The sequence below is a fragment of the Hemitrygon akajei genome, chromosome 1, assembly GCF_048418815.1.
Source record: "Hemitrygon akajei chromosome 1, sHemAka1.3, whole genome shotgun sequence".
Lineage (NCBI taxonomy): Eukaryota > Metazoa > Chordata > Chondrichthyes > Myliobatiformes > Dasyatidae > Hemitrygon > Hemitrygon akajei.
The window spans coordinates 200,668,465-200,692,485 of NC_133124.1; the positions used below are offsets into that span (position 1 = coordinate 200,668,465).

Consider the following 24,021-nt stretch of genomic DNA (forward strand, 5'->3'; position numbering starts at 1 on the left):
ATAATGGGCTGAAAGGTGTCCTCCTATGGTATAATAATATGTAAAATAATTAACATTTTGTCATCAACAATTCCAGTTCATGCACTTTTAATTTACAGAGGACTGGGGGAATTGTGTGATATGCGGTATACTGAGCAGCCATCTAGTGGGTGTGGGGAGGGTGGGAGAGGAAATACTATAAATGACTGTTTCACTATTGACACTCACTTAGGTTTGCAGGGTTGGTATGTGGTTGTCTTCTTACAGTAACCGTACCGAGCACCGACACTATTGCTTTCGAAACATCGACTGGCTCCTTGCCGAGCATCTGATAGAAAAGAGCAGAATACTTGCAGGATTAACCATGGCATAAAGTACATTGTCAAAATCAAGGTCAAAATTGAGTTTATTGGCATGTGCACAGTTACACACAAATTTTACAGGAAGAAACACAAAAAGAATAAAAATGATCCATTTTGTACTGCATTGTTGATCAAAATGGAATTTGGACAACAATCGGGTCTCCATGTTATTCACCATGAGGATGAAGGTAGTGGTGGAAGAGGTTTGGGAGTCTGATAGTCTTCAAAACTACTAAAACAGATAACCTAGCAACTATTGTAGTACCAATTACAGAAGCTTTGGCAGACAACTTGGTTGAGCCATCTTCCCTGAGCACACCCGTGACTATCCGGCAAAAGAGCTTCACTGGCCACATGTTAATTTCAACAGGCAAAGAAGTTTATTTCATCTTTTGCAAGTCCAGCTGGATCTGTCCATAACACATAGGTACGTAGTATTCAACTCACCTTGTAAAGGACCTCCCACACCCTCAACATCTTAATTTCATAACACTGGGAACACAAAGATCCTTTAATTCATTTGACCCTCACCATATATTAGAACAAAGATCTCTGTAGCACTGTATTGCCTCTCATTTCATTCAACTAATATCTTGCTCTCAGGTGCAAGGATCATTTGATAGTAACCAGAATAACTCAGCTGACAAGCAGAATATTTGTGATATACTATGTATGCATATGTCATAGAGTCGTACAGCATCTAAACTGAATCCTTTTGTCTGCAGCTCTCTCATACACCAACTTGGTTTGTTAGCAGTTTCTGCTAATAGCCACGTGATTCTGCAGTGAGAAGGCCACCTTTCATAAGCAATGCACGTCGAGAGTCAGTATGATTTGGGGTTCAACCAATCAGGAATGACGGGATGTTTCGATTGACGGAACATTGATTTGAGCCAATGCTGTATAAGTACTGCCCAAACACAGTTTTCGGTAGCCCAGAAAGGACTGATCGTACACCAGCATAAAATTATAAAAAAGGTATATTTTCAACTTTATCAAACTGTTAACGGAGGAAGATAAAAGGGCCCATTACAGTTAAACCAGTCCAAATGTGCACTTAAACATTGGAGCTCATTTCTGTAGTAACTGGGAGTATCTTTACTCATGGCACTGAATTCTCCTCACCAACCATAGGCAGAACTTTCCTTCTTGGAACCTCTGCCTCATAAAACACTCCTTGCAATAGGGTCTCTCCTTCAGATGCGATCATCCAGGCATCTTCCCTGCTCCTCTCCCACCTCCCACCAAAAGACCCTAAACCAGACTACAGTCCTTCAGAAAACTCTTCCCACACAGCTCTTGGGAATGTGTTATGCCATCTCACTCCTGATTCACTGTCACAACATTCCTAAGGTGGGCAACGTGGCTCCTGACCTTTAGCTGAAGCGAAAACACTCTTACCAGCAGGATACACAGCTTTTACAGAAACTGCTAAAATTAAATATGCCATAGCATAGCGGAAGAAATCTTTATCAGGGCATTACATGTCCAACTAGTCATAGCCAACCAAGTGTAATGCCTTGGCTCATATGTTTACTGTTATGCTGTAAATATTTCATTTTGACAGTTCTGGGAGAGCTGCTTGATTTCCGCTTATATTTGAGTTATTGTTGAAGATAAGAGATGAGGAGAAATGTGTGCCAACCAATTAGGATGGTTGAATTGAAGGGGCTGTTTCTCTGGTGAGGGACTCTAAGTTTGGGCTTGGGGATTTTTTTTTGCTCGAGTGGAGATGAAAAGGGAACATGCTGAAGAGAAATGTTCACAGGATTCGACCCGGAGAGGGACCGTGATTCGACGAAGCCCAGGGTGAGATCGATGGAGGGTCGGTGACTTGGGGAAACTGTGAGCTTCAACTTGCGCACGTGAGACTGTTTTATTAAAATGGGCCCCTTTCTTTGTTCTTTTCTTTACTAGCCCTTTAGTCAAATTAAGAATTATAAAGATAAATCTTTTAATCGTATGCGGAGTACCGTCTGTTATTTTGTGGCATTAATTTGTAACAGGGTAACGAATTACACAGCATCCACACAAGCAGGGGGTTTGGGCAGAGCTCGCGCCTCAATCTCACGAGTTTGGCGGGGCCAGAAATCGTCTTCCCTAGACTTACGCAGCAGAGGAAACCCGAGTGTTTCACAAGATTCCCATCGAACCTTGTTCTATCTGCCCATGTTTGTCCCATATCCCTCCAAAGCTTTCCTATCAACGTACCTGTCCAAGAATTCTTTAGATGTTGTTAATGTACCTGCTCAACCTCCTCTTCTGGCGGTTTATTACATATACAGCCCACCTTCTGGGCACAAAAGTTGCCCCTCAGGGTCTGATGAAATCAGTCTCTTCTCACCTTAAACCCATGTTCTCTAATTCTTCATTCCCTATGCTGGGAAAAAGCCTCTGTGCATTCACCCTATTCATGTCCTTTATGAATGAAGGATAATTGCTAAAGGTTAGCATGCTTCGCTTCCTTCCTCATTCTATGTTACTTCTTTGCCTGTTCCCTATTTAACACAATTTTTAAAACTATAATGTCTATTTCATCATTTTTATGGAATGACTCAATTTTTGGTTAAGATTATTTCATCCCTTTCTCCATGAGCTCACCAGCTGGTGTTATAATGAATATCCTCACTGGAGGGATGAACAGGATTCTTCCTAATAATTTGGAGTGTGTTGCCTGAAGGGACTGTGGAATCTGATTCAATAGGAAGGGCCAAAAAGTTATGGGATAAAAAACAAAGTTAAAACAGACACATGTACTGTGTGTCTCTCTCTCTCTCTCTCTCTCTCTCTCTCTCTCTCTCTCTCTCTCTCTCTCTCTCTCTCTCTCTCTCTCTCTCTCTCTCTCTCTCTCTCTCTCTCTCTCTCTCTCTCTCTCTCTCTCTCTCTCTCTCTCTCTCTCTCTCTCTCCATGATGACGATGTCCACTCCTTTAGCGGTGAGATCTTTGATGACTATACAGTCCTATCCTGGACCCACAAGTTCTATTGCAGGGGGGACATGTATATGGTAGTGGTGGTAGTGATGGCAACCATGGCTGCATTTCTCCTGGCTCTCTTCTGCTGTCTCCTGGTTGTTCTTTCCATCTCCAGAATATGGTGCAACTCAAACTACCTGCATCTCAATATCACCAAGACCAAGGAGATGGTGGTGGACTTTAGGAGATCTAGGCCTCATATGGAGCCAGTGATCATTAATGGAGAATGTGTGGAGCAGGTTAAGACCTACAAGTATCTGGGAGTACAGTTAGACGAGAAGCTAGACTGGACTGCCAACACAGATGCCTTGTGCAGGAAGGCGCAGAGTCGACTGTACTTCCTAAGAAGGTTGGCGTCATTCAATGTCTGTAGTGAGATGCTGAAGATGTTCTATAGGTCAGTTGTGGAGAGCGCCCTCTTCTTTGTGGTGGCGTGTTGGGGAGGAAGCATTAAGAAGAGGGACGCTTCACGTCTTAATAAGCTGGTAAGGAAGGCGGGCTCTGTCGTGGGCAAAGTACTGGAGAGTTTAACATCGGTAGCTGAGCGAAGGGCGCTGAGTAGGCTACGGTCAATTATGGATAACTCTGAACATCCTCTGCATAGCACCATCCAGAGACAGAGAAGCAGTTTCAGCGACAGGTTACTATCGATGCAATGCTCCTCAGACAGGATGAAGAGGTCAATACTCCCCAATGCCATTAGGCTTTACAATTCAACCGCCAGGACTTAAGAACTTTTTAAAAGCTATTATTAATGCTTTTTGAGATAGTGATTTAGGTGCATATCATATTCTTTACTGAGTTAAGTATTGTATGTAATTAGTTTTGCTACAACAAGTGTATGGGACATTGGAAAAAAGTTGAATTTCCCCATGGGGATGAATAAAGTATCTATCTATCTATCTATCTATCTATCTACTACACAGCTGTCGCCAAGTGTTACGGTCAGCAGCAACATCCTCTAGGTCCTCAGGTCTGATCTTGCACTTCCTTAAAGCATTCTTCATCTGATCCTTATAGCGCTTCTTCGGCCCTCCAGCTGAGCGTCGACCATGATGTAGCTGGCGGTATAACACTCTGCGGGGTAGCCGACATAGGGGCATCCTTATCACGTGCCCCAGCCACTGCAACTGATGCCGGGTGATCACGGCCTCAATACTTCTGCAGTTGGTCTTTACAAGTATTTCAGTGTGAGGCACCCGCTCACGCCAGGTAATTCCCAGGATGCGCTGAAGGCAGCTTATGTGGAAGCGCTCCAAGGACCTGATGTGATGGCTGTAGGTTACCCAAGCTTCACAGCTATAAAGGAGGGTGGTGACACAGACCGCCTGGTATACAGCGACCTTTGTGGAGGGACGAAGGCTCCTGTTCTGAAAGACTCTGCGTCGAAGTCTCCCAAAGGCAGCTGATGCCTGTTTAATGCGGCTCTGGATGTCGTCGTCAATGCCGCTATCCTCAGAGAGAACGCTCCCCAGATATTTGAAAGATGGCACTACTGACAGCTTTTCATCACCAAGTGAAGGCGGGTAGGGTGGGTGGGACACTAGTACTCCATTGGCAAACCACTTCTGTCTTGGTGGCATTGACAGTCAGCCCCATCCTGCTGTACGCTCTCACCGCCACAGCAAGGACAGTCTGAAGATCCTCCGGAGTATGGACCACAGGAGCACAGTCACCTGCATACTGCAGCTCCAGGACCCATTCTCTGTGGAGTTTGGTGGTTGCGTGGAGCCTCCTGACGTTAAAGAGGTTGCTGTCTAATTTGGCGTCCACTGCCACACCGCTGCTGTCTTCAATCTCGTTGTGCAGAAGCTTGGTAACACACAAGAGGAAGATGTTAAAGAGCACTGGTACTAGCACACACCCCGGCCTCACCCCTGTGCGTACAAGGAAGGGCTCGGACTCTTGTCCTCCTATGGTCACCCGAGCAGTCATCCCATCGTGGAGCTGGCGGAGGATGTTAACAAATTTATTGGGACAGCCAAACCTGAGGAGGACATCCCATAAGAGCTCTCTTTGCAAAGTGTCGAATGCTTTGGAGAGGTTGACAAAGGCCATAAACAGATCTTGATGTTGCTCCCGGCACTTTTCCTGAAGCTGCCGGGCTGTGAAGATCATGTCGATCATGCTCCTGTTCTTCCTAAATCCACACTGCGATTCAGGCAGCATTGACTCGGTGATGTTGCTGATGAGCCTCTGAAGTATCACCTTAGCCAGGACCTTTCCAGCAACAGAAAGGAGGGATATGCTTCTACTATTGCTGCAGATGGCCTTGTCACCCTTGTTCTTATAAATGACAATGATGTTTGTATTTCTCCATTGCTCTGGGATGTTCTCATCAGTCCAGCCCTTGGTGATGTACTGGTAGAGGTGTGCATACACATGTACCCTCCGTTCAGTAACTCGGCAGGGATATTGTCAGTCCCTGCTTAATCAGGACTCTGACGCAGACCCCACCATCCTGAATGAACTGCCTGAACTTCCTCCTATCCACGACCTCAGTCTACCACCAGCCTTCCAGGAGGTTCTATTAGCTGACAATTCCCTTAAGAACAACACACACACACACACACACACACACACACACACACACACACACACACACACACACACACACACACACACACACACACACACACACACACACACACACACACACACACACACACACATATATATATGGTGTATATGAGAGCTTGTAACACACACAAAATGCTGCAGGGACTCAGTAGGTCATGCTAAGGAAGTAAAAGACAATGTTTCAGGCCGAGATCCTTAAGATATTGCTTTCATATTATGCCTGGACCGTATTGTTTAAGGTAATAGACTGATGTAGAATATGCTTAACTACCTTCTAATGTATACCAGGCCACCTAATGTTGTTTGGGATATCCCTATAAAAATCAAGATTCTCAATTGCAGGATTCACTGCACAGGTTTCTCCAGTACTGTTGAGTTATATCATTTGCACTGTGGCATGTTCTATTGCTTCATTTCAAGTTCTTGCAGCTGTAATCACGGAGAAATTTATTGATACCACACTACGAGCAGCACTCTGCCAGCTACTGGAGAACGCTGCCACATAATGGATGAAAGTTGCAATGAGGTGAGGGTAGGAACTGGTCAAATTGGCAGGTGATTGACTCTATCAGCGATGAGTTGAAGCACATGTGGAATGTGCATCTGAGATTATAGAGGAGGAGTGTGATGGATCTCAGTGAGGACAGAGAATGCAGTTCACATATTAGCCCTATGGATAGCACCTTCTTGGAGGATACAGGGTGAGTGTAACCCGGCTGTTCTCTGAGTCAAACTATTATTTTCCATATTAGTGTTGTCAAAGTGATAAGAGTATATATTCTGAGATATAGTCTGAGGTGGAGGAGTGGAGAGGAGGATTTCAGGGTTGGAAACATTTATGAAGATGAGAAGACTGGATAGCAAATTTTAAACATTACTTTATTGGGAGTTACTTTGGAGGAGAGAGCATGGGGATTGAGTTGAGAGACGGGCAGTGGAGGTTTGGGAGAGAGTATATATATATAGAAGTATATGGGCTGGCCGGTGGTGTAGTGGCATGAGCACTGGACTTCGAAGCAGATGGTCCTGAGTTCAAATCCAGCTGGTTCCCAACCTGGGCAGCAGCAGTATCTGTGTGGAAGAAAGGCCTGGCAATCTACTTCTGTAATCTTGCCATGAAAGCCAAATGGACCCTATGGTCATGAAGAGTTGGACTCAACTAAACAACTGAACAACAAAATATATAGAAGTGCTTATGGTTAGAAATGAACCAACCTGGGCCCCACAGAGACACACACTGGTCCTGGTGAGTAGGGCAGTTTCCATTGTAACAGAAGCCCATCCCTCTCTTGCAAGGGGTCCCGTTCTGGCGGAACGCATCCGGTGGGCATTTGTTGGACTTGCCATCGCAATTCTCTGAAAGATCACATTCATGTTTCACACTCCTGCACAGTAAGCCTGCGGCTTTGATCTGAGAACAATGGATAAAGAGCATTTAGTCTCTTCCCACGACGACCCATGTTTCCTGTGCGTGCAAAGAAGAACACGAGGCACTCTCAAGCGAAACCATGCCTAACAGTGTGTGTAGTAGACAGAGAGAGGAAATGTGCGGGAAGCAAGGAAAAGAGACATGGAGAGAGAAGGGAGATAAGGGGAGAGTGATGGAGAGGTGGACAGAAATATATGAAGAACCAGCATGGGAAAGAGACATTTACAGAGAAGGAATAAAGGAGAGGGAGGGAGAGCATGGGGGAGAGAATGAAGAGAGAAAACGAGAGGGGGAGAAAGAGAGGGTTAGAAAAAGACGGGAGAAAGAGCGAGATGGAAAGAGAGCAAAGAAAGAGAAGGAGAGGAAGTGAGAGGAAAGATAGAGACAGGAGGTGACAGGGAAAAGAGGAAGGGAAAGACAGAAACATAGCGAAAGAGATGAGAATGCAGGGAAATGGATTGGCACAGTGATGATGTAGCGGAGCTCATAGATCCAGTGACCCATATTCAATCCTGGCCATTGGATGCTGTTTGTGTTGAGCTTTCATTTTCTCCCTGTGACTGCATGGGTTTTCCTGGGCTCTCCACTTTCCCCCCATACTCCAAAGACATGCAGTTGGCCACTGTAAATTGGCCTTGGCGTGTAGGCGAGTGGGACAGTCTTGGAGATATGGGCTGTTGCTGTGAATGTGTTGGGGAATGAGTTGGGGAGTTTAGTATAAAAATGGGCGCGTGATTGTCAGGAAGGAGTCACTGGGTGGAAGGGCCTCTCTTGTGCTGTAGCTGTCTGTGAGTCTGGGAAAACAGAGAGAGAAAGACAATGAGAGAGGAAAAGAGACAAAAATAATCAAGGTTAAGTGAGAGAGAAAGAGAGGGGTGGAGCGAGGGTGAGTGAGAAGGAGAGAGAAAAAGAGAGAAATACAAGGAGAGAGAGGGAGTAAGAGATTGAAAAAAAAGATAAACATGTAGAGAGAGACATACCCACAGACAGAGGGAGAGAGAATATATGGATTTAGACACACAGAGATGCAAGGAGATACAGTGAATGGAAAAGAAAGTTTCTAGAGTCCCGTTTGCTGAAGAAAGGTAGAGATGACCGACGTGTTGGAAATACCTTGCAATCTTGGCAGCATTCCCCATCAACACACTGTGCTTCCTCTTTCATTTTGCAAGTCCGAGGCTCGCAGCAAGGGTTTTTACATTCCTGTGGGTAACAGGACACAATGAGGGAAGACCACCAATACACTCATCTATACACACATAGACAGAAGGAATGCCTCAAGAAAACATACATCCAGTGACCCATATTCAATCCGGACCCTTGGAGAAAATATACTTCCTGACACTCCTGACGCTGGCTGGAAGAATAGTGGAAGCGGGACCCCACACCACATTAAAAAACACATAAAAGTGTTCTTGGAGACCTAAGACCTGCACCAAGATTTGGAAATTAGGATTAAGTAGTTCTTTGTGGACAGGAGGAATGATGGAAAGGAGGCTATTTAGTCCTTCAAATATTTCCCAAGGGACAACTCATATCTCCTGCAGATATTGCAGTTCTCTTTTCCTGGGATAGTCCATCATTAACTGGCAGCCCTTTCTGAGGATTGTGGATGATGTATGGGCTGAAAGATAAAGGAAAGAATGCTCTAAGACAGAGATGTCGAACTCAGTTGCACATGGGGCCAAAACTCAAAGCACACTTTAGGTCGCGGGCCGAACAGGATAAACATTTATTGAACACACTAAAACTAAACATTTTTTGAACATAAATATGAATAAAAACAGACAGGAATATTATTCCAGAAAAAATAAACTAAAACTTTAAATAACTTAAATATTTTGCTCTCCATAAAAATATCTCCTGTATTATACAAGTTAGAAATATGAGCATGCTGCAAAAAAACCCTGAAAATATAAATAAAATTTGTGCTTTTCAGCAAAAGTTAAAACAACAACAAATCAAAACACTCAGTTTTCTTTGCTCTTATGCCGTTTTGTCAGAGCTGGATGCTTGGCATCTTTTCTTGGCAATAAGTTCGTTTAGGTTTGGTGTAAGGTTCTGTGTTGTGGAGATTCTCAGGATGGACTGCAGGTGTTCATCAGTGAGATGACTCCTGTGTAATTAAATTCCTTAATTACAGCCACATTAGCTCCACAAATAAGACACACGGGTTTACCGGTAATGTCAGTAAACATATACTCAGCAACCCATCGGTTTTGAAAGACTCTTTTTTCAGAATCAACTTTTCTCTTCGCCATTGTTAGGGGTTAGCTTTGACTTCAGAATAGCGTTGTATACAGCAACAGACGCTTGACGCGGGAATGTTCCCGGGTAGCCTATCGGCAGCTGTTGCGCTGCATTATGGGATCTGTAGTTTGTGTGTTATCAGCACTTCATATCGCCGGGCCATTAATAATTAAAATAATAGATCTATCTAAAATGATCTCACGGGCCGGATATAATTGTACGCCGGGCCGGATATGGCCCGCGGGCCTTGTGTTTGACACATATGCTCTAAGATATTGAAATACCCTCAGCAGTCACCTTATTAAGTACACTGCACATTAATGCAAACATCTAATACGCCAATTGGGTCTCAGCAACTCAATGAACAAAAGCATACAGACATTGTCTAGAGGTTCACATGTTGTTTAGGTCAAACATCAGAACGGGAGAGGTATATGGTCTAAGTGACTTTGATGTAGAATGATTATTGGTGCCAGATGGAGTGGGATTTTCAGTCTCTGGAGATCACAAAGAATAGTGTGAAAAACAAAAAACATTCAGTTAGTGTCAGTTCTGTGGGGTAAAATAAAAAGAAACACCTTGTAATGAGACAAGTCAGAGGAGAATGGTCAGACTGGTTTAAGCTAATATGGCAAAAATAACTCAAATAACCATGTGTTGCAGCAGTGGTGTGCAGAAGAGCATCTGTAAGTGCACAACACATCAAACCTTGAAGTGGATGGGCTACAGGAAGAGAAGATTAAGAATGGGATAATCAGTAGTCAGTTTATTAGGTAGTGGAGGTATAATTAAAGTTGATGATCTGGAACCTGATCTTCAAGCACTGCACTGCATCAGGGAGGGGGAAAGTTACCTGAACGATGTGTTTAAGAAGGCAGTCTCACCCGCAAGCAGGACTACTTCACATTCGGTCTGTGGCCAGCGACAAGAGGGTGTGACTGCAATTAAGGCAGGTGGGATGATCCAACAGGTAGTGCTGGAGGAACTCAATTCTTTAAGCTTGTCCAAGAATATCATTGCTCCCTGTGAGGATGAGAGTCAGGGCTGTAGGAAGGATGAACAACCGAATCATGTCACCACGGATCAGGAAGCTTTTCAAAAGGGGGGAGAGAAGAGGAATGTACTTGTATTTGGGGATGGCATAGTCAGCTGAATAGGCACAATTATCTGTCACAAGGATCAAGAGTCCCAAAGGTTGAGTTCTCTGCCTGATGCTCAGGTCCAGGACATCTCATTTGAGCTGCAGAGTAATTGGAGCAGGAGAGGAAAGATTCGGTTTTGGTTAGGGAGCTTAAGGTAAAGGAACCCTTAGGAGACAAATGGTACAGCAGTAATGCCTGGAGCTTCTGAGAGTAATTCAAGAGATGTAGGAGGCACATGATAAAACAGGCCGAAGTTAACATAGTTTCCTTAAGTGGGACTCTTGCCTGATAAACCAGTTGAAATTCTTTGAGGAAATAACACAAGGTATAGACAGTGGAGAGTTGGTGGATGTTGTTTACTTGGATTTTCATAAGATCTTTGATAAAATGCCACACGAAGCTCACAAAAAAGTTAAGAGCCCATGGTATTACAGGAAGGATACTCATACATACAATACCCAACAAGCCACATTAGGCTTGTATGTGGTAAAAACAGGGGGGCCAGCAGTGTGGGGTTGTGATTGGCTGAGTCAACTACAACTTGATTGGAGATCCATTAACCATTTGTATACTACATCCCCTGCAATAGAGTCAACTGAAAAGCAAATTACAAAAGGTACTGGATGCTGCCAAAGCAGAGCTCAAGGGTGGCAGTGGAAAACTCAAACAAATCAAGAGTAAAATTATGTTCAATGGAAATGCCACACCCAAGTTTTATAAAGTCTGTCTGGTTCCTTATACTATCCGTGATAAAGTAGCCAGTGAGCTTGATCACATGGAGGCTGAAGGAATACTTTTCAAGTTTGAGTGGAACCCTTAGTCCCAGTAGACAAGAAGGATGTATCTGATGGTTTCTGTGGTCATTCTAAAGTAACCATCAACCCAGTACTAGAAGTAGATCAATGCCCTTTGCACCGGATAGAGGATATCTTTGCAAACCTTTCTGTGAGAATGTGAAGAGGGTAAGGGGTACATGTAGAAGGGGTGGGCGAGGGGTAAGTGTAGCAGAATATGTAGACAGGATCAGGGAGAGGACACGTCATTGGGGAAGTGTAGGAGAACAGGGAAGAGGTAGCTAAGATAAGATGTCAGATAGCATGTGGCAACCACAAAGAAGAGGAAACTTGCGACCACAAGACAATGTGTTCGGCAAAGTATTTTGAGCTATATACCTATTTCAAGTGTTTTGCTTGCATCCATACCCATTCCAAGTATTACGCTTGCATCTATGCTTATTCCAAGTATTTTGTGTGCTTAGCTATGCAATAGCCAATCAATTGATGAATTTGAATCAGTAACCATATTTGCCCAAGTAGTACCCTGCTTTTGGGTATAAGTATGACCTTATTGGGAGTTGGCTACCCTACGCTCGAAGTGCGTGGGGCTGCGAACTCCTCTCTGAATAAAAACCGTTTCAGAGGTAATTTCGTGTCTCTGGTGTTTTTCCTCAACTGAGCAGGTTAATAATTTCAGGTTGACAATTTCCTCCTGTGATCATGAAATGATCACTTCTGAAGGGCAACTCTTCGATAAAGTGGACTTAGCTGAGGCCTATCTACAGATGGAGATGGAAGTAGAGTCCAAAATGTTTCTCCCCACAAACATTTATAAAGGGCTTTATCGCTATAATAAGCTTATTTTTGGAGTAGCATCTACACCTGCTCTCTAGCAGAAAGCTATGGACCAGGTGCTGCAAGGTTCCCCAGGCACCTCTGTGTTACCTGGATGACATCATTGTTACTGGTGAGGATGACAAGGAACATCTCCAAAATCTTAAAACAGTGTTAAAATGTTTAGACGATTATGGTCTCAGAGCATGATGCAAAAGTGTGAATTCTGTAAACCAACCATCACTACTGTGGTAACACCATTGACACACAAGATTTACATAAGTGTGCTGAGAAAATTGAAGCAGTGATCAATGCCCAAGGCCAAAAGATGTGTCACAGATGCAGTCCTTTTTCTGAATTGTCAATAGCTATATCAAGTTCCTGCCAAACCTGACTACTGTGCTCCACCCCGTGGACATATTACTGCAGATCGGGAAGAAATGACAATTGACAAAACAGTGTGAGGTGGCTTTCCAAAAGGCAAAGGAAATGTTGATGTCAGATTCTGTACTCACATATTATGATCCAAATCCAGTGCAGTTTGCCCACAATGCCTAGCCATAAGGCATAGGAGCAGGGATGTCTCATGTTATGAATGATGGCAGCCATTGCTGCAGGGAAATGTTTTTACCGCTGCAGAGAACAATTACGTGCAGATTGAAAGAGAGGTCTTGAGTCTGGTTTGGGGTGTAAAACGTTTCATCCAGTACTTTTATAGGAGAAGGTTTACCCTCATTACTGATCATCAACCACGAGTGTCCATTTTCAATCTACAGAAGGGTGTTCCACCATCAGCAGACACGTGAGTACAGAGATGGGCTCTGTTTCTTGGAGGACGCAATTACAAGATCGAATTCAAGAGGACGACTAATCTTGGAAATGATGATGGATTGCACTCTTTACCCTTGGAAAAGGAAATACCTGAAAATTTACAGAAGAGTACGCTCCTCTTGATGTATTCTCCCTAATGCAAATCGAGAAAGATGATCCAAAGAAAACCAGAAAAGACCCCACACTGTCTTAGGTTTACATGGCCACCCAATATGGCTGGAATTCCAGTTACCCCATTTTTACCAGTGCTGGATGAACTTGCCCTTGATGGGGGTTGCCTTATATGGCGATTGAGAATTATTGTACCATCCAGTTGTTGTTGTTGTTCCTTTCTATGCCCTGAGGTGCATCGGAGGGCAACCTTGCCATTTCTTCAGCGTCTTTGTCTGTTTTTTTTACGAAGCTGAGTGACTAGCTCGATGCTCAACCCAGCGCAGATGGAAAGCAAGGAGCTGGCTGGATTCGAACCTGGGGCCACTCGCCTAGAAAGTCCAGTGCAGATGCGACTATGTCACCAGCTGTCCATGTACCATCCAGGCTGAGAGCTGAAGTGTTGGAGCAGCTACATGCTGCTCATCTAGGCACGGTCAAAATGAAAGCCTTGACTTTAAGCTTTATCTGGTGGCTTGAGAGCGTTTCACAGCCACGAGTCCCGATTGCCAAGCAGAGCGACTGTATATATAAATGATTAGAGAAAAGAACGTTACATATTTGAGTTGGGATGCGCGCTATGCCATAGGGATCGGTCCCAGGTCTGCTGATGTTTATCATCTGGATGATAACGTAGTTAAATGGATCAGTGAATCATTGGATGACACCAAGACTAGTGGATAGTGGGGATCTGGACCAGCTGGAAAATGGGCTGAAAAATGGTGGGTGGAATTTAATGCAGACAAGTGCAAAGTGATGCAGTTTGGTAGGACCAACCAGGATAGGTCTTACGCAGGGGATGCTACGGCACTGAAGAGTGTGGTAGAACTAAAGGTCTGGGAATATAGGTCCATAATTCATTGAAAGTGGCAGCACAGGTAGGTAGGTTCGTAAAGAAAGCTTTTGGCACATTGATCTTCATAAATAAAGTATTGAGTACAGGAGATGGGACATTATGTTGAAGTGGTATAAGACGATGTTGAGGCCTATTTTGGAGTATTGTGTGTAGTTTTGGACACCCGCCTACAGGAAAGATGTAAATAATGTTGAAAGAATACAGGGAAAATTTACAAGGATGTTGCTGGGACTGGAGGACCTGAGTTATAAGGAAAGATTGAATAGGTTATTACTTGGAACATAGAAGGCCGAGGGGAGATTTGATAGAGGTATACAAAACTATGAGGGGTGTAGATATGTGAATGGCATACATCATTACAACCCCACATTTTATATGAGCACCTCACTAAAAGCAAAACTAAGTACACCAGTTATCCCTGACTCCTGTATTTTTCTTTTGGTTCAATTTCTGATATGACAAAACATAAAAAAATGCAAAATAAATCAGCCTTGATTGAATGGCAGAGCAGACTCCATGGACGGAATTACCTAATTCTTCTGTGCCTTATGGTCTTATGATCTAAAAGGAGATGAGAGTGCAGATGTTGTGAAGATGTTTCCTACCTTGACAGAACCAGGAATTAAGTTATAGTTCACAGAAAAAGATTCTTTAAGATTTAAGATGTGGTCCAGCAGATTTCTCTCTTTCAGAGCTTTGTGGACGCTGATTCATTGCACCCTAATCTATATGATATTTAACTAATTCTGGGCTGAGAGTTACAATTTACTCAAGCAGCTAAACAGATGTGGAACAAGAGATGTTTCATCCTTATGGAAGATTTTTAAAAAGAACTGCAGATGTAGGGAATCTGAAATAAAATTGGTTTCGCTTTGCACAGTGATGGTGCAAAGTGAAACAGATAATGTTCAGGTTGAGCACCCTTTGTCAGTCCAGCCTAGTTTTGTTCCTGTTTATTTTGTTCTGACATCCATACATAGGGTATAGCACAGTCCAGCCCCTTAAGCCTACGGTATGGTGCCGACCTTCTAAACTACTTCAAGTTCAATCTAACCCTTTCCTGCCACTTATAACCCTTCATCTACATGCCTTAAATATCCCTAATTTGCCTGCCTCCACCACCAGCTCAGCATTCCATGCACCTACCACTCTCTGTAAAATTGTACCTGTGACATCCTCCCTATACTTTCTTCAATCACCTTAAAAGTACGTCTTCTCACCTTGTACATCAGAGAGACCCGACGCCGATTGGGAGACCGCTTCGCTGAGCATCTACACTCTGTCCGCCAAAGAAAGCGGGACCTCCCAGTGGCCAACCATTTTAATTCCACTTTCCCTTCCCATTCCGATGTCAATCCATTGGCCTCCTCTACTGTCGCGACGAAGCCACACTCAAGTTGGAGGAACAACACAGTCTGGGTAGCCTCCAACCTAATGGCACAAACATGGATTTCTTGAACTTCTGGTAATGCCCTCCCCCCTTCACCATTCCCAATGCCCTTTTCCCTCTCTCACCTTATTTCCTTGCCTGTCTGTCACCTCCCTCTGGTGCTCTTCCCCCTTTTCTATCTCCCTAACACACCATCTGCTTTCTTAACCACCCCACTAACATGCACAGCATCCTTGAGGGACCTACGGACTTGGACACCAATATCTCTCTGTTTCTCCACACTGCTAAGAATCCTATCATTAGCCTTGTACTCTGCCTTCTTCAACCTTCCCAAGTGTATCACTTCACATGTTTCCAAACTGAACTCCATCTTCCTCTTCTCAGCCCAGCTCTGCTTCCTGCCTATGTCCTGCCTTTACCCTATCCACAACACCACCAGCCTTAAAGTAATCCGCAAACTTACTTTCCCATGCTTTCACTTCCTCATCTTAGGCATTTATAAAGAGCAGTCAGGTGAATTGCTTTGCCAGGGGACTTCCTCCTCGCTGAGGGAGTTAAGGAGTGAATTCACGCTTACCTCTGGACTGCCACAGTCACAGTCTTCCCCCTTTTCCACAAAGTGGTTGCCGCAGATGGGCGGTGCCTCAATCTCATCCAAGTTGGGAACATTCCGCACACAGGAAGCGCCTTTGTTTAGAATGAAGTTCTGGAATTTCTGGTGACTGCAGGAACTGAACTCCGTTGGTAACTGTGAGCTGTAGAAAAGGAGAAAAGGAGAAATGACATTTGCGTGGCCTCAAAGCCCGTCAGTGCCGGTACTATGGAATGACAGAAGGTGAATTGTTGCAATCTGGTGGGCAATTCACATTCAGGAAAGGTGGGCAAGGATATTCTGAGGACTTAATGACAGAGAACTCTTCCCTGGTTAACATAGAACATAAAACAGTGCAGCATTGAACGGGCCACTCATGTCCATGCAGATAATGTCTCTAAGAACATCGAAATCTACAGCACATTACAGGCCCTTCGGCCCACAATGTTGTGCCGACCATGTAACCTACTCTAGAATCTGCCCAGAATTACCCTGCTGAATAGCCCTCTGTTTTTCTAAGCTCCATGCACCTATCTAAGAGACCCTATTGTATCCACCTCCACCACTGGCAGTGCATTGGCAGTTCAATCCACACACCTACCACCCTCTGTGTGAAAAACTTACCTCTGACGTCCCCTCTGTACCTTCTTCCAAGCACCTTAAAACTATGCCCCCTCGTGTTAACCATTTCAGCCCTGGGAAAAAGCCTCTGGCTATCCACACATTCAATGCCTCTCATCATCTTATACACCTCTATCAGGTCACCTCTCATCCTCCGTCGCTCCAAGGAGAGAAGGCCAAGTTCACTCAACCTATTCTAATAAGGCACACTCTCTAATCTGGACAGTAAATCTCCAGCCTTATCTTCATCAAACACCTTTATCACTTCCTCAAAAGAAGTTGATCAAGTTTGTCACTCATGACCTGCCCTGCACAAGACCATCATGACTATCCCTAAGCAAGCATGCCTTTCTGAACGTACTGTATATAATGCTCAGTATCTTCTCCAAGAGCTTCCCTACCACTGACGTGAGGATCACTAGATTGTTCCCAATTCCTACTTTGAACAAAGGCACAACATTCGTGACTCTCCGGTCCTCCGAGATGTTGCCTGTTGCGAGTGAGGACAGACAGATCTTTGTCAAAGTCCCAGTATACTCATCACTTGCTCCTTTTAATATTCTGGGATGCATGGAATCCCATCAGGTGCTGTGAACTTATCCACCTTAATGCCATTCAGAAGAACATTACCATGCTCAGCTATATTTTCACTATCAGGATTTATGTAAGGAATTTTTACGCTCTTCTTGGATCGCCTGGGCTTCCTCCGGGTGCTCCGGTTTCCTCCCTTGTTCCAAAGATATGTGGGTTAGGTTAATTGGATGCATGGGGGTAATTGGGCAGCACAGAATCATTGGGCTGAAAGGGCCCATTACTGTGTTGTATCTCAAAACAAATAAAAATCGAACACAATAAGTGATGTTAGGCAATGGAAGCTGGAAGTCAGCATATTGTGTTAAGACCAGATGAAGGGTCTCAACACTCAATTTTCCTTCAAAATGCCTCCTGACCCATTCAATTCCTCCAGTATATTTATCATTCTTTTATTGCTGGGTCAGTTTAATGTGCCCATTGATTCGTCCACCTCTTGGTTCTTATCAGTGGAGAATGAAGGCAGAGTTACTCTGGTTATGAGTCATTGTCCCCCAGTTCTTTGATTTGCTACCACAGGGCAAGTCCTTGTGTCAAGGGCAGACGGGGATGAATCAGACTTACCTTAAGGAAGGAGACATGATGCAATTACCAGTTTTGCAAAGGCAAGTCGTATCGTCATGTTCCATCCACAGGTTGTGTCCCATCTCATGAGCGATGGTCGAGGCAACCCCGTGGACATTACTTGCGTGATCCTGAGAATGACGTCATTTCAAAGTTACTCACCGCATCCAGCCTGACAGCACTTCCCTCACCCACAACTCCTACTACCAGGAAGTTATCGGGTAGGACACGCAGAGCAACCCCCATCCTTCGCTGGTTCCCTCCAAGTTGTAGAGCAAGCTGACTTTAAAATGTTCCTCAAGTAAACCCAGAAACTGCAGGAAGATCTGCACGTGAAAACAACAATTCTGTATTCTCTTCCCTCAGACGCTGCTTGACCTGCTGGGCATCCCCAGCATTTTCTGCTTTTGTTTCAAACTTCCTGCAGCCACTCTGGATTTCCACTTACTGTTGGAAACATGTCACTGCTCCCTCATTACCTCTGCCTCTAAACCCTGGAGCTAATTTCCTGTAAACAGAGGGGAGAACTTTCACCTGAAGTACTGCAGTACTTTAAAGTCAAGTCAAAGTCAAAGTGAATTTATGAGAGATAGGAGCAGAGTTAGGACTCCACCATTCCATCATGGCTGATTTATTATCCTTCTCAATCCCATTCTCCTGCCATCTCCCCATAACCTTTGACACCTTCACTAATTAAGAACCTATCAACCTCCACTTTAAGTATACCCAATGATTTGGGTACACAGCGCCTGTGGCAATGAATTCCACAGATTCATCACCATCTGGCTATATATTAAAAAAAATCCTCCTCACCTCTGTTTTAAAGGGATCCCCCACTATAGCAAACATCCTGTCCACGTCCACTCTATCTCGACCTTTCGATAGGTTTCCGTGAGATTCTCCCACATTCTTCTAAACTCCAACAAGTACAGGCCCAGAGCCTTCAGACATTCCTCATATGCCAATTCTTTCATTCCTGGGTGCATTCTCGTGAATTTCCTCTAATGCCAGCACATCTTTTCTTAGATAAAGAGCGCAAAACTATTCACAATACTCCATGGGGTTTGACCATGCCTTATAAAGCCTTAGCTTTATTTATTTATACACTTATTACCAAAGAGCATATATGTAAACATGTACTAGCTTGAGACTGATTTATTGCAGACATTTAAAGGAAAAGAAAATCATGTGATTTAATTGAAGAACTGCAAATAACAAAGGCTTACAAAGAACCAATGTGCAAAAGAAATCAAATCGCACAAGTACATAAAACTAGTAAATAAATAACAAAATGAGTCTTCAGTGAAGTGACTTTGGTTATCTACGTTGGTTCAGGAGCCTAATGGTTGTAAGGTATTAATTGTTCCTGAACCTAGCAGTGTAGGACCTAAGGCTCCCTGTACCTTCTGCAATTAAGCCACCTCAGATTAAATCACCATATCTTCTAGTTTTGCCTCCACTGATCTGCTGCTGACACCCACATCCATCGATCTCCAGCTACACCAATCTTCTCCTACTTGTAGACCAATGGTCTACAAACTCATCTGAACCGCTGCAGCCTTACAGATGATGAGGCCCACTCATTGAGCACCTTATTGGGACCAACTGCTAGAACTGCTTAGGCCATTCAGCCCATCAAAGGACTGCTTGCATGATGCATGGAAGGATCCATGTGATGACATCCAAACAGTTTTTCGCATTACTTGGTACAGTTGACAGCAATAAACCATTACCAATATTGATCTGAAAATGAAGCATACCTGATTAATTGCTCCGGAGTCAGAGGTGCACATTGCATGCATTGGAGCCAGACCAATGGTAGTTCCATCGAAATCCACGTAACTGGGAAAAGAAAGTGACACTTTGCACTGAGACATCTTTCTTCACCAGGTCCATCCTAAGACCAAGTGTGAGGTGATGCATTTTGGAAGGACAAACCAGAAGACTGAATACAGGATTAATGGTCAGTTACTTAAGAGTGTGGATGAACAAAGGGACCTTGGGGTTCAAATCCATACATCCCTCAAGGTCACTGCACAGGTTGATAGGGTAGTTAAGAAGGCCTATGGGATGCTAAGCTTCATTAACAGGGGGATTGAGTTCAAGAGTAGAGAGGTCATGTTGCAACTCTACAAATCTCTGGTGAGACCGCACTTAGAGTATTGTGTTCAATTCTGGTCACCTCATTATAGGAAGGATGTGGAAGCTATGGAGAGGCTGCAGAGGAGATTTACCAGGATGTTGCCTGGATTGGAGAACAAGTCATATGAAGCAAGGTTAGCAGAGCTGGGACTTTTGTCTTTGGAGTGTAGAAGAATGAGAGGGGACTTGATCGAGGTCTACAAGATTATGAGAGGCATAGATAGGATGGATAGTCAGTACCTGTTTCCCAGGGAACCAATAGCAAACACCAGAGGGCATATTTACAAAATTAAGGGAGGGAAGTTTAGGGGAGACATCAGGGGTAAGTTTTTTACACAGAGGATTGTGAGTGCCTGGAATGACTTGCCAGGGATGGTGGTGGAGGCTAAAACATTAGGGGTATTTAAGAGCCTCTTGGACAGGCACATGGATGAAAGAAAAATGGAGGGTTATGGGGTAGTGTGGGTTTACTACTTTTTTTTAAGGATTATATGGGTCGGCACAACATGGAGGGCTGAAGGGCCTGTTCTGTGCTGTTGTGTTCTATGGTTTTATGGTTCTAAGACTTTACAGCTGTACCATCATATTTACCTTTCCGAAATGGTTAGGCCTCTTTAGGTGAGAAAGATGTAAGGGATTTCCATAGCAACCACACAAAATGCTGGGGGAACTCAGCAGTTCAGGTAGCATCTATGGAATTGAATAAACAGTCGACTTTTCTGTCCGAGACCCTTTTTCAGGACTGGAAAGGAAAGGGAAAGATGCCAGAATAAAATGGTAGGAGGAGGGAAAGGAAGACAGGCTAGAAGATGATATGTGAAGCCAGGTGGGTGAGAAAAGTAAAGGGCTGGAGAAGAAGGAATTTGGTAGGAGCGCAGAGTGGACCATGGGAGAAAGGGAAGAAGGAGAGGCACCAGGGGGAGGTGATAGGCAGGTGAGGAGAAGAGATAAGAGGCCAGAATGGGGAATAGAAGAAAAGGGAAGGAGAAATCGATGTTCATGCCATCAAGATGGAGGCTACAAAGATAGTGGTCTCATCCTGGCAAAAGAGGAGACCATGGACCGACATATCGGAACAGGAATGGGGATAGGAATTAAAATGTGTGGCCAGTGGGAAACTCCGCTTTTGACAGATGGAGCAGAGGTGATTGACAAAGCGGTCCCCAAATTTACATCGGGTCTCATTAGTGTAGAGGAGGCTGCATCGGTAGCACCGGATGCAGTAGATAATCCCAACAAATTAGCAGGTGAAACGTTGCCTTACCCAGAAGGACGTTTGGGGCCCTGAATAGAGGTAAGGGAGGAGCTAAATGGGCAGGTGTAGCATTTATCTCACTTGCATGGATATGTGCCAGGAGGCAGATGAGTGGGGAGGGATGATTGGACAAAGGAATCATGGAGAGAGTGATCCCTGTGGAAAGTGGAAAATGGGTGGGGGATGTGGAGGGGAAGATGTGTGTGGTAGTAGGATCCCATTACAGATGACAGAATGATATGTCAGATGCAGAGGCTCAAGGGATGGTAGGTGAGAACAGAAGGAACTCTATCCCTGTTAAGGCAGCAAGGAGATAGGGTGAGCGTGGATGTCCAGGAAATGGTGGAGATGCAGTTGAGGGCAGCAACAATGGTGGAGGAAGGGAAATCCTGTTCATTGAAGAAGGAGGACATCTCTAATGTCCTGGAAAGGAAAGAAAGCCTCATCCTAGGAACAGATGCAGAAGAGACAAAGGAACTGAGAAAAGGGAATAGCATTTTACAGGAGACATGGCGAGAAGAGGTATAGTCGAGGTAACCATGGAATTCGCTAGGTTTATAAAAGTGTTGGTAGACAGTTTGTCTCCAGAGATGGAGGCATAGAAATTGAGAAAGGAGTGGGAGGTGTCAGAAATAGACCAAGTGAATTTAAGGGCTTGGTGAAAGTTGGAGGCAAAGTTGATGAAATTGACGATCTCAATATGGGTGAAGGAAGCAGCACCAATGAAGTCATCAATGTATCAAGGAAAAGTCACGGAACACTACCATGAGAGGCTTGGAACACGGAATGTTCTATGTAACTAACAAAACGGCGGGCAAAGTTGTGGTCCATGCGGGTGCCCATGGGTATCCCTTGAGCCTGGAGAAAGTGGGAGGAACCAAAGGAGAAATTGTTGCGGTTGAGGACCTGTTCTGCAAGGTGGAGGAGGGGAATTGGTGGGGTCTTCTGTTGAGAAAAATGCGGAGTGCTTTACGGCCTTCTTGATGGGGGACTGAAATGTATAGGAACTGGAAATCCCTGGTAAACTGAGATGGTCAGGACCATGGAATTGAAAGATGTTGAGGAGATTGGGAACATGTGAAGTGCTGTGGATATAGATGAGAAGGGGCTGAATTAAATGGGATAGAATGGAGTCAAGGTATGCAGACACAAGTTCAGTAGGGCAGGAGCAGGTAGACACCGTGGGCTTTGTGGAGCTTGGGTAGGAGGTAGAAATGAGCAGTGTGGGGTAAGGGAATTATGAGTTTGTGGCAGAGAGTGGGAGTTTCCAGACTTGATGAGGTTAGCGATGGTGTCAGAGACAATGTTCTGATGATCTGGAGTGGAGAACTTTTCAAGGGGTAGGTAAAATGAGATGTCTGAGAGTCACGACCTGGCCTCACAAGGTAGAAATCAGTCTGCCACACTGCAACACCACCCCACTTGTCTGCAGGTTTGATTGGGATTGGTGCAGAGAGAGTGGATTGCAGTGCACTCAGAGGGAGTGAGGATAGATATTTGAGAGAGGAATGCTGAAGTTGAGCCGATTGATGTCTTGTCGGCAGTTAGAGAGGAAAAGACCCAGAGCGGGTGTCCGAGAAGAGGAGAAGGGTTGGAGATGGAAGAAGGGGTCATCGGTGTGGGATGAAGAATTCTTGCCATAGAAGTGGTCTCAGATACGGAGGCAATGGAAGAAGCACTCAGGGTTGTAGCAGGTGTGGAACTCACTGAGGTGTGGGTGAAAGGGGACAGAGGTAAGACCCTTGCTGAGGACAGAACATCCGCCTCAGAGAGACGAAGATCAGAGGGACAGGAGAAAACATGGCAGTAGTTACAGCTGGGATCAGAGGGGGTAGGAGGGGCAGGGTTGACGTATTCATTCTCGTTTTAGAGTCAGAAAATCATAGAGCTTGGAAGTAGGCCTTTCAGCTCATTAAGGTTGTGCTGTTCATCAAGCATGCACATACACTCATCCCATTCTCCTGTCAACTTCCCCCCCCCCCCCACCCCGCGACTGTGCACAATTTATAATGGTCAACTCACGCATCTTTGGGATATGCGGGGAAAAGAGAGGACACTAGAAGTCTGACGAAACCTATGAGGCTACTAATATCATGCGTGGTTAAATGCCAGTGAACAAGCGTTGGACAGTTCATTCTCTCTCACGTCTGTACTGAACACCAGTGCTTCCAATATGATTTCTGCAACTAAATGTCCACTATGATTGATCTTATCTCTTTCAAGTCTCTCATTTCTGGACTCCCTCCCTCCCTGAAGAAGGTCAGTAAAGCAGATGTGCACTTAAAGATAACCCAATAGTTTGTGGTTATCATGACTGAGTCTAACGTTTCTCTTAACAAAGTCCCCGAATGATATAACAGCTTGAACTTGACACATCCCAATTTCCATGGTACGGTTTCAAACCTCAGCAGGAAGATGGTGGGTGGTGGGGGCTGGAGAGTGAGGAGAGGTATCAAGGCAGGATGCAGATTTGAAGGAAGCTTATTTATGCTACATTTTAAGGCCTATTCAGGAAGTTAGTGGTGATAATTAGCCATTCTTTACATTATCTCTCCCCAGTTGAGTGTTATTTTTAGTAAATGCTATAATTTTTCCTCCTGTTCCCGGGTAACTAATGCAGAACGGTTGAGCCATTGCAAGGTGTTCCTGCAGATCACTGCTTCTCATGGCTCGGTAGTCTAAATTGTCCGGCTTGATGCTTTA

General features: G+C 44.5%; 1 protein-coding gene across 1 annotated transcript in view; it reads right to left on the bottom strand.

Moving 5' to 3' along the window:
* The window catches only part of LOC140734564 (zinc metalloproteinase-disintegrin-like NaMP), a 95,102-nt gene that overhangs the window by 36,151 nt on the left and 34,930 nt on the right, over positions 1-24,021 (bottom strand). Inside the window, exons 10-15 of the mRNA XM_073058721.1 lie at positions 19,682-19,763; positions 17,922-18,052; positions 16,131-16,308; positions 8,438-8,527; positions 7,111-7,306; positions 208-307 (exon numbers count right to left, since the gene is read on the bottom strand). Coding sequence (XP_072914822.1) covers positions 208-307; positions 7,111-7,306; positions 8,438-8,527; positions 16,131-16,308; positions 17,922-18,052; positions 19,682-19,763 — 777 coding nt within the window. The remainder of the gene's footprint in view (positions 1-207; positions 308-7,110; positions 7,307-8,437; positions 8,528-16,130; positions 16,309-17,921; positions 18,053-19,681; positions 19,764-24,021) is intronic.